Below are 10810 nucleotides of genomic sequence, written 5' to 3'. Positions count from 1 at the left end.
CGTCTGCAACCATGGCTGCAGGACGGGATTGGGATACACGGAGACCTCAATAAACGGAGCTGGTGGGACCTTGCTTTCCTGTGCCCTTTGCAGCTCCGGCCACTGGAGTCTGTGCCTTCCTGGGGAGGGGGACAAGGCACTGGACGTCCGGAACGGGATTTCTGCGGCTCGATTAAAACCCACAGCCCTGGAGTCCATGCTATGCTATAGAGCTGTGTAGAACGCTGTGTGGGGTTTCGGAGGCCGGAAATCTTTAGGGGGGTGGAAGGTGGGGGGTGGGAGGAGACCAAGCTTGGGTGAATTTGGAGCAAAACAACCGGATGAAGGAAATGGCCAGAGGAAGCTTGAGGGGCTGCGAACAGCCAGGTCATTTCCCACGGCCCGGCCGGCTGGTCCCACTCACCAGGGTTAAGGCCAGGCCTCTTGAGGACATGCGGTCTCCTGCCCAGGGACTGGGCAGTCACTGTGCAGTAGGTGGAGTAGGTACACACAGACACGTGGTACCTACCTCCTGCCCTGGCCTGTGTTAGCAGCTCCATGGTCCCAACCACAGGGCACAAGTGCAGTTAAGGAGGGGGTGGGTAAGTAAGGGCCCAGGCCAAATCACCCCTCATGACATCACCTACCCTCCATGTATCCTCAGCTCCCCACTTTGGGAGAACCCTGATGAGAGCAATAAAGAACTACTTTGCAAGATGTGGAACTGCCTTGCAAGGTAGTTCTTTATTCTCATCAAACCCCTAAACCAAACCCCTGCTATTGAAGGGTAGCAACTCTTAACACCCTGTAGGACAGAGAACAGCCCCTAAGGTTTGAGCAGAGAGCCCATCAGTTAGGAGCACAGGGCTTAACCCCCATGTCACCAAGGTTCCTCACGGAAGGACCTCGACTCCAGATCAAGGCCTGCCTCTGTGGTACCTGGTGGAACATGGGCCAGCTGTCTTTCACCCATAGAAATGATGTCAGGAGCAACTCCACTGAGCTGGGGCTGGCCAAGGTCCCCACCCCCACCCCACTCCCATTTATGGCATTGGGTGGGCAAAGATCTGGGACATTTTCCAGCAGAGGTGGTGGGTGGCTGGGGGCAGTGGCCTGTTGTGGTTGAGGCGGTGTGGGTGGTGTCAAGGCGTGGGTGGTGTCAAGGCGTGTTGGTGTGAATGAATCCTTCCCTCTAATGAGAGGTCCAGTTGTCCTGAGGGTCTGGGTGCCCTGCCTCTGAGGAGGAACAGTCTTGGGATGGGGGTCCTGAGAAAAGGCCCCGTGTGGCTGGGGGCAGTGAGAGGAAGGGGCTGGGCTTCCCAGTGGCAGCCAGCTTCTTTCTCTGAACCCAGCCCAGCCCTAGGGCTTGTGGGCTGTTGGCCCCTCCTGGCCCCAGAGCCCAGCCTTCTGGGCTGTTCTTTGGCCAGAATCTGTTGGAGCAATTGGGGGCATCTGGAGGAGGAGCAGGAGCCTCAGAGGGCTGGGGACACATCACCCCATGTCCTGGACCCCAAGCCCATGGTAGCCCCTCTGCTCAGAGTGGACCCCCCTGCATTCAGCCCCACTCTTCCTCCCTGTGGGCTCCTGTCAGAATCCACTTGAAATGTGTACCCCAAGTGCTCATGAGTACGTTTTTTGTGATATTCTGAGTGTGTGCATGCAGGGCCACAAGTGTTCCCACTCGTGTGATACAGGCATGTGCTCAGTTCCCCAGAAGCGTGGCCAGGCAGGTTTGTGTGCAGGTCTGTGTGTCTGCCCTCAGAATGTGTGCAAGGCTCTGCTTGTGCCCTCCACCTCTGCCGCCCAAGACCCCTCCAGTCCCCTAGTGAGCAACCTTTCCCAGCCTGGCATCACAGTTCATCTTCATCCGGTCATCTCCTCCCTCTCCCACTTTTAGCCAGCCCTACAAGGACAAGGACAAGCATCTGAGGCTCTGTCTTAGGCGAGCACTGTGATCGCCTGGGTTCTTCCGCTAACACCTCTGTCTCCCTGGAGTTGGGGACACTGAGAGGTTCCGTACATGGTGGGGGGCTGTGGTTGGTTGGGTCACAGAGCAAGCTGGAACAGTGGGCAAGCTTTGAAGGGTGAGTGGAGTGAGCGAGCCCCCGCCCCCATCTGGATGGAGAGCCTTTGAAAGAACATCTGGAACTGGGGCTCCTGGCAAGCTGGTCTCTGGATGTGTAAAACCAAACCACAAAGTGGATCCCGACAGTGCCACTTACTTGTGTGTCCCTCAGTGCCTCACCCCCCCACCTCGGCTGGTTCCCAGCCACTTCCCTGCTCCGGAGCCTGGCTAGCCTGGACAGATGGCACTGTGTCCCGGGGCGTAGAGAAGGGGGTAGTGGAGAGCAAGGAGGAAACAGCTGCCTGGGACTCCTGGGCACTGGGCCTGCAGGCACCTGCATGGTCAGGTGGGCAGGGGGGCCTGCTGTGGCTGTGGCCACTGGGAACCCAACAAGCACCACATCCTCCACCCAGCCTGGGGAGGCCAGGTGCAGCGGGCCCATTGTCCCTGCTGCAACCTTCCTTATGCACCCCATCCTGCCCCCTCCCCAGGAAGACCAAGCTTTGTAAATATGGAAACAAACAGCTCCCAGCCCCCTCCCCACTGAAACCCGGAAGTGCCGGCAGGGAGGTCGCACCTGCAGGGAAATGACAGTCAGGACCTTGGCGGGCGCCAGCCGGTGTATCCTGCCAGCCGGTCGCCCCGCAACGCAACTGGTCTTAAGAAGTCCTCTGCTCATCATCTGCGGGTGGGGGAGGGGGTACGCTTCCGGATGTTTTGTGTAGCCCTGCCCCAAAGGTCCAGTGTGACATTTGTGGTTTGGGGAGTGTCAGGCATGGGGAGCCTGGGGCCGTGGTCGGGTCAGGGCTTCAGGCCAGGTGATCGGTCCCGGGGCGTCCTCGGGGCCCTCTGCCCGGTGGCGGCGCGGGGCGGCGGGCCAGGGCACTGGGCTGCGCACTGAGATAAGCTTCCTGCGCTTCCGCCCCTGCTGCTGCCGCGCTCCCCTTCCTGTTTTCTTGTGCCAGAGAGCCTGTGAGCCTGCGGGAGGGGAAGCAGGCCCTGAGGGGCTCTCTCTGGGCTGCCCACCCAACCCCCTCAACCTGGGCTGGGTGTCCTTGGGCTCCTGGGGTTGGCGCTGTGGGTGGGAGGTAGGAAGAGGAAACTGGAATGGAGGGGGAACTACCTCTCCCACCCCCACAGCTCGATGAAAGATCCTCCATTTCTGGCCTGGGTCTTGGGGTCCCCATGCGGGTTGGAGGTCGGCCGCTGGGGGCCTGCGTCTCTGGACACCCAGGCCTGAGTGGTGGATGGAAGCCTAGTACCCTTGGCTGAGCAGCCCTCTGCCCTAGAGCCAGTGGGCATCCTCTGGCCAGGGGTGTGGCCTGCCTGTGGGGCATTACCGGCCACCCACAGGCTGAGGCACTGGCCCACACTACCTCAGTCACGGCCACGTGGTGTCTGCTTCCATTCCCAGGAAATGTCCACCACCTTGGTAAGCCCAGCAGGCAAATGACACAGTTCTAAAATTAGACCTCAGTGGTTGTGAGCCAAGTGTAGCACAGGGAGCCCCAAGTGTGTGCTGAGAAACAACACACACACACACACACACACACTCGGCAGCCCAGCTGAGTGGGGGTGGAGAGGTTGTTTTTGCAGCGCTGAGGTGGAGGAGCTGGTGCCAAAGGAGACCCGCCCTCCCATTGGCTGACCCAGGTCGTCACCCCCCCACACCATGGGTGGGGAGGGCATCCGTCCTGTCCCCTTTTGTCACTTTGTGTGTGTCATTGGTGCCCTGCTGTAGACCAGGGGTGTCTATTTCCAGTCCCCTGACCCCCCAAATGGGTGGGGCTGGCAGAACACAGCACCTTGGTTGGAGGTGGGGACAGGGAGAATGCGAAGGCCCCTTCAGGGCCTAGGCTTAGCAGGGGACCAAGGGTAATGCTGTGGGGAGGGCTAACAGCTTCCCCCCAGGACCTGGGCCCTACTCAGTAAGAGCCAAAGGAGGGGAGTGGACTTCTCAACCCTTTGGGACACAAATGGGGTGGGGGGGGGAGTTCAGGGGGCGGTCCTGCTTTGGGACTCTGCTCTATTCCACAGGGTGCCCCCAAGCTAGGAAGGCAGAGGTCCTGTGTTGCATACATATGGGACATGCACTCCACAGGCACACATGTTCACACGCACTCACAGGCAAGATCTCAGAGCCCCTGGGGGCTCTACATGCATGTTGGGTGGTGGGTGCCAGGCAGGTGGACCAAGGGGCATGTGACCATCCTCTTTGCTTAGAAGATTTGCCAAGACCTGCGGATCATGTGATAAGAGGGGAGTCACTTGTGGGTGTGCTCCAGCACACACACACCCTATTAAGTGGACAAAGGGTTGGGCTGTTTGAGGAGAGGTGAGCGGTTATGCACAGAGGGGGTGTTCTTACTCCCATAAGCTCAAATCTCATGGGGGTGCAGGAAAGGGACAGAGGGTTGAGAGAGTGGGGATGCCCACCCCAGGCTTCCCCCACTGTGATGGGATGGAGAAAGGCTTGTCCAGGGTCCCTTGGGTACCATGCTGTCCTTCTCAACGACTGCCCAACACAGCACGAGGGAGGGCATGGGCACTTTATTGTGGCCTTGCCCAGGGGACCCCAACTCCAGCTGCCTCCTTACAAAGCAGTCACGGTCAACCCTCATGTTTGAAAAACCCTTGCTACATTGACACTTCTGGTCATGGCAAACCCCTTGGGGGAAAATGGTTAAAGTTTAACTAAACATTAAATATATTGTATTATATTGCATATAAAAAAGACAAGGTAAAAAAAAATCAATGCAGTCTGGTTCTAAAAAACGCACGGCAGGTAAAAGGGAGGCACTTCAAAACTATCCCTGGCGGGTGGGTCACCTAGTCCCAGGCCTAAGCCTCCAGGAAACCCCACTGGAGGAGTCCCAGACGCCTGCCTATCGCTGGTGGGCAGAGGCCAAGTAGTCCAGCAAAAGGGCTGGGGGTGGCTGACAGCGGTTCCGGCGACAGGAGCATCCCCTGGGCGTGGTACGCGGAGCCCGCGGTGTGCACAGGTGTGCAACAGGAAGCGGCGGGCAGGGAAGCTCAGCATGGCCGCGGCAGTGGCGGCGGCCTAGCCAGAGATGCAGGCGCTGTAGTACACGGCGCTGCTGGCGTCGGACAGTGCGGAGATGAGGCTGCTCTCCTCCGGGCACGTCATGGCGCGCGGGCCCAGTTTGGCCAGCGCTACGTGGTACGGGATCGCGGCGGCATCGGCCCGAGTCCGGCTGCAATTGAGGTACTGGTCAAACTCGGTGAGGTCCACGTCGGTCCACAGCTCCATAGCTGGCCCTAGCGGCTCGGCAGCGCCCTCCAGCGGCGGGGCCTCGGGCGGCGGCGACAGAGGCCCAGGATAGGGGGTCGGGCCCGGCGCGCCCAGGGCACCATAATAGAAGCCGGCGGGAGGCGGCGCGGTCCGCAGCGCCTCAGCCAGGGGCGCCCCGTAGCAGCCGCCCAGGTCCCGCGGTAGCTCAGCCGGAGCATAGGGCGCACGGAATGGCCGTAGAGCGCAGTCTTCGGGCGGCAGTGGGAAGAAGGCTGCCTCGCCTGCTTCCAGGCCGTCCAGCGGCGAGCGCTCGGGCGTGGGCAGCCCCAGGCCGTCGAGCTCGGCGCCTAGCGTCGGCAGCTCGCGAAAGGCGCGGGCTGGACCAGGCGCCGCAGAGAAGGGCTCGGGCGGCTGGGGCAGGCTCGGGAGCAGGAGACCGCCGGGCTCCAACCGCCGGCCCTTGCGCGCCTGCTTCTTGCGGCGCGGACGGTACTTGTAGTTGGGGTGCTCGCGCAAGTGCTGCACGCGCAGTCGTTCGGCCTCCTCCACGAAGGGGCGCTTCTCCGCCGGGCTTAGCTCCTTCCACGCCTTGCCTGCGGGCGGGGCGCCGGTCAGTGGGCTGCGGGCGTGAGGGAGGTGGGGGGTGGGGAAGCAGCCGTCCCTCTTGCGCCCTGGGCGCGCGACAGCCCCGGCCTGTCTGGTCCCACGGGAGGAACGGTCCCCGCCCGAGGCCCCCCTTGCCTCTCGTGCCCTCAACTACTCACCCAGCATCTTGCTGAGAACAGCGTTGTGCAGGTCTGGGTTCTGCTGCGCCAGCCGCTTGCGCTCGTCCTTGGCCCACACCATGAAGGCGTTCATGGGCCGCCGGATGCGCGACTCGTCGGCCGCCTGCCGCTCCCCGCGGCCCGCCAGGCTGGGGCCATAGCGCCCCGGCTCGGGGCTGCGGGGCGGGCTGGACGGCGCGGCAGGCGCGGCGGGGGCTGGAAGGCCACGCGGCTCAGCGGCGGCCCCGGGAGTCGGGGCCCATGCACAGTCGCGGCGGGCTGGCGGCTCGTCCCGTGCGCCGTAGCCGGGCGGCGATCTCTGCATTCCAGCTGGGCGCGGCCTGGGCGGGACGAGCGCGGAGCGCGGCGGCGGCGGGCGGTGTACGGGCGGGGTGCGGACGACTGTAGGACTGGTGGCCGGGCGCCCGCCGGGCGCCCAGATATAGCGGCACGGGGCCAATGGGCGGCGGGCGGGCGGGGCGCGGGCCAGGCCGCCCCCTCCCCCCGGGGCTTCTTTCTTCTCCACCGGATTCTGTGCGACCTCCCTCCCGCGGCCCTCTCCCCCGCCCTCTCTGAGGGAGAGACCCCCGAGTGGGAAGGGGCTGCAGATGCGCCAGGGCTCGGAGGGGGCCTCCTCTTGGGGGGCTGACTGGCTTTCAAGCCGAGCTTTTGTCGCCCCACCCACGGAGTCGCCGGGTGGTAGTTGGGGGAGGGTAACTGCCCAGCTCGCTACGCCCACGCCCCCCCCCCAGGTTATTATAGGAAGGAGGGGTGTCTATTTCCACACCAAGTTCTCCGGGACATTCTCCCGCCTGTAAGTCTTCTCTAGAGTCTGACTTCGAAAGTGTGTGGGCCGTGGGAAAGGCAGACACACCGGGAGGGGCCCTGTGAGTTGCTGGGACATTTGTCATCCACTCCCACCACCACCACCACCACCCTGCACCGCAGGCACGGATGGATGGACCTGGAAACCTGGGGCCTTCGAGCAGAACTCTATGTCTGTCTTGTGTTAAGGGAGCAGGGCAGTCTGGTCTGAGTGCTGGCAGGTGGGTGCATGACCTGGATGGGGGCCTGGGCCGAGGGTGGGGTTATGAAAGCCTGGGTCTCACTTCATGGTCTGTTCCCAGTGGGAGCAAGACCCGCAGTGGCTGCAGCCAGAGAGCATGGCTCCCTGGAGACTCCTGGCTGCAGCTCCCCATAGACCCCAGGGAGTGAGCACATCTCAAGAGGGACCTCAAACCCCCTGTGTTTGCCGTAGTCCCCCTTCCAGGAAACGGTGGTCAGGAAAGTGGATTTGGGCTTGACCAGGGTACAGGGGCCTGGGGGAGCTGAAGCACCTCTGCTGTCCTTGGTGGCCCTCAGGGCCCCCCCCCCACACACACACACCTGGGGGCTGCAGCAAGGCCATCCTGTCGCTAGGTCAGGTCCTGCCATATTGGGTATCCATCAGTCTGGGGAATGATGAGTGGGGTCTGCAGGATCCCCCAGCTCTTCAGGGTGGGCCACTAGGGGCCCAGGATGGGGCATGGGTGCACAGAGGTGACCACTTGACCTGGAAGGAGAATGGCCTTTCCTGGACAAGAAGCCCAGGGGACTCACAGATCTTGTACGCAGCCAGGCCCCTCAGAGGGATACACTCCCGCCTCCAGGGCTAACCGTGGCCTAGGCCCTATCCAGGTTGGAGTTGTGGGGTGGTTAGGGGGTGACCAGGTCCTGTCCAGGTGGAGTTGGTGGGAGGGGGTGAGGAAGACTCCAGTCGGAGGCCCCTCGGGGGTCTCTGAAGATCAGCTGCTTTGAGCCTCTTAGGATCCCTGGCCACCCTACAGTGCTCAGAGCCCAGAACTGTAGAAGCTGCTTGGAGGGGAGGCTGAGTCCTGCATTACCTCTCCCCCCACCCCCACCCCCAGAGCGCTTGCTTGGCGCCAGACAGGGGCCCTCCCCTGGGCAGGGCTGCAGGACTCAGGACTCAGGTGTCTGGGCCTTCATGTCCTGTGAGCTGCTGGTGGGGGTGATTGGTGGGAGTCCAGTGGGGACCCTGACCCTGAGGGATGGCATGCATGCTGGGAGGGGGCTGCCGGGGGGCACCAGATGGTGTGGGGATCTGCTAGGTCTTCTAAGTTTGTGCTGGGTTGGGGGGGGGGGGCAGGGTGAAGTGGGCCCTTATGCTGAGGCTGCCCCGGGCCTTGGGGTCACAAGTTATTCTCTGTACTGAAGAGACCAGGGCCTGCTCAGTGAGTCCCCACCTCAGCGCCCCCAAAGGTGGACCCTGAGGCTTCCCCAGCCTTGAAACAAAGCCAAGGCTGCTTCTTCTGCCACGGGTTGTCCCCCTCAGGCTGACCAGGCCGTAGTGGATTGCCCACCTCCAGAAGGGCCCACTCAGAAACTCCTGTGAGAAAGCCGGGTGGGGTATGAAGTGGAAGCAGTCTGTTTGGCCCCCACTCCTTGCCCTCCCACAGCCTGGGCCTCCTCCTTGGCTGGCTTTGGGTGGGGGCTTGGCTCTGATCCGGGTGGGGGGTGGCAGGACCTCCCAGGCGCTGCCCGGGCGTGGACCTCCCAGGCTCCCCCAGCAACTACCCCCAACCCCCGCGGCAGCTGCAGAAGCAGCGGGTCTGGGACCAATTACCGAGCCCAGGACCCGGGGCTCCGCTACTGGAGTGGGGGGTCCTCTCTCAGCCCAGCTCCAGGTGACAGGGTCTCCTGAGGGCTCAGCTCGGGAGGGGAGCCACCCCACTCTGAGAAGCAACAAGTTCCCTGCCTGGCAGTGACAATGCAGTCTCTGCCCTTCAGCCACTCCTGGTGGCGGCTCAGCCTGTGTGTGGCTGTGGGCTGGCTCCTGAGGGAGACGACCTCGAACCCTAGAGGCATTTGGCGTGTCACCATGACTAACTCTGGCTCTGCCTGGGAGTGGTGGGGTCTCCTGCCCTTCCAGTCTCCGCCTTAGGCCTGGCCTGCAACAGGAGCCCCACCTCAGGGAAGCACTGGGGGGTCTACAGGGGGCATTCTTTCCCAGGTATGGGGGGTGGGGCAGCAGTCAGTGCGTGTGATTGTGAGAGGACATGGGTGTGAGCAGGTGTGAGCAGGCAGGCATGGATGTGAGCAAACATGGTGTGAGGTGTGAGTGTGTATGTGCGTGTGCAGGTGAGTGGGTGACTGTGTGGATGAACGAGTGTGTCAGTAGGTGTGGGTAGACGTGTGCATGCTCCCCGGAGCCTCTCACGGGTTGGGTGGGGGTCTGTGTGCAAGACTCAGGAGGGGCTGGACAGTTGCCCACGGGGCTGGGGCTGGGGTGCCTGGGCTGAGGGAGAGGCAAGGGCAGGGGCGCAGGGTTGATGGTGTGACTGCGCCATGTGGCCAGTTATGACACATGGAAGGATGCTCGGTGACTTTAGGGGTGCTGCCGCCTGAGGACACTGCTCGGGACAGCTTGGCAGGCTGCATTGGACTGGGGCATGGGGTGAGGTTGGATGCCTAAGGGCTGAGGAGTTGGTGCCCATCTGGGGTACCGGGGGCTCTGCATGAGCTTGGGGGGCTATTGTGCAAGGCTCTGGGGAGTGTGTGTGGCTGCTGTGTGTCCCCTCAGGGTGTGCTGTGCACTGTATGGGTCTCCCCGGCTCAGCAGGAGCTCCATGGGAACCCAGCGAGGGGACCACCCCTCTTGGTTTCCACAGCAACAGCAGGGCGGGGCCAGGAAACACCAGCTCAGGAAGGAAGGCCGGCAGGGGGAGCTGGGGCTGAGCAGGCGCCAGGCTCTGTCCGGTGGCCCACCCGCCCGCCCGCCGGTCAGCGCTCCTGTCCAGCTTACTGCTCCCTGCTAACATCCCCCCCAACTCGCCCCCATACCTGGCGCCCCAGCCTGTAACCAAGAGCCCTGGGTCCTACCCTGCAAGCCCAGCCCTAGTTGCCCCCCCCACCCGGGCTGAGTGACTGGCTGTCCAGGAGACCCTGAACCCTAGAGAGGGGGTGGGTGGTGGGCAGGGCAATGCTAGAGCAGGTGGTCTGGGGGCCTGAGCCTGTGACTCCTGCCTTCCTAGACCAAGGGCCCGGTTCTGTTCTGGGGGAGTCCCCCTGGGTAGCCAGCCCTCTGCCAGGGGCTGGGCTAGCTTGTGTATGCACTCACTGGCCACTGCATCCCCCGAGGCCATCGTGGGGTGAGGACTGGGCAGTGCACGGTCGGATGGGGCCTACCCTCAGTGGGGAGGAGCGCAGGAGACATATGTGTCAGAACATGGCGGCCGAGGGAGAACAGTGGTGCCCGGGGTGGTCTGTCTTGCTGCCTCCCCTCCATGATGTTGGAAAATACGTGGGAATTGTGGGGCATATTCTCAACTGTGCAAAGACCCTGGGGCAGGGGAGCTGTTGGGCCTCGGAGAGGGCCTGGCAGAGGTCAGTGTGATGGCCTGAGGCTCGCTTTTCCCCAAGGAGAGGCCAGGCCTGGGAGGGTGTGAGCGGACTGAGGCCGGATTCTGCGTGCCCAGGAGGGCCTGCTGCCTGGGTCAGACCCGCAGACCTCTCCCACAGCCTCCTACCCTGCCCCCTGCCCAGAGCCCCTGGAGAAGGGGAGGGTGGAGTGGCCGCCAGGCTGTCGGGCTGGCAGGCTGTCTGTCGGGCGGCGTTTCTGGGAATTGTGTGGGGGGAAGTGCATTGTTCAGGACGGGCTGAAGCAGGCTGCCTTGCTGGCCTCTGGGGGACGCCATGGACCCCCACCCCACAGTCCTGTCAGGGAGGGGGTTGGACCTGGGCCAAGGCCGA

At 63.0% G+C, this 10810-nt stretch overlaps 2 protein-coding genes across 2 annotated transcripts in view; one reads left to right on the top strand and one right to left on the bottom strand.

Moving 5' to 3' along the window:
• CUNH20orf204 (chromosome unknown C20orf204 homolog) overlaps positions 1-1876 on the top strand; it is a 5424-nt gene extending 3548 nt beyond the window's left edge. Inside the window, exon 4 of the mRNA XM_045296928.1 lies at positions 1742-1876. Coding sequence (XP_045152863.1) covers positions 1742-1876 — 135 coding nt within the window. The remainder of the gene's footprint in view (positions 1-1741) is intronic.
• Positions 1877-4576: 2700 nt separating this feature from the next.
• SOX18 (SRY-box transcription factor 18) lies at positions 4577-6386 on the bottom strand. Its single transcript, XM_004716027.2, has 2 exons — positions 6062-6386; positions 4577-5890 (listed from the first exon to the last, which is right to left on the bottom strand). Exons 1-2 carry the CDS (start codon positions 6384-6386, stop codon positions 5106-5108), a joined length of 1110 nt encoding a protein of 369 aa, XP_004716084.1. The 3' UTR covers positions 4577-5105.
• Between the last annotated feature and the right edge of the window lie 4424 nt (positions 6387-10810).

The sequence above is a fragment of the Echinops telfairi genome, unplaced genomic scaffold (assembly GCF_000313985.2).
Source record: "Echinops telfairi isolate 266 unplaced genomic scaffold, ASM31398v2 ScPeMD7_7414;HRSCAF=8452, whole genome shotgun sequence".
Lineage (NCBI taxonomy): Eukaryota > Metazoa > Chordata > Mammalia > Afrosoricida > Tenrecidae > Echinops > Echinops telfairi.
The sequence above is the reverse complement of the archived record's forward strand: the minus strand, read 5'-3'. Positions and strand labels throughout refer to the sequence as shown.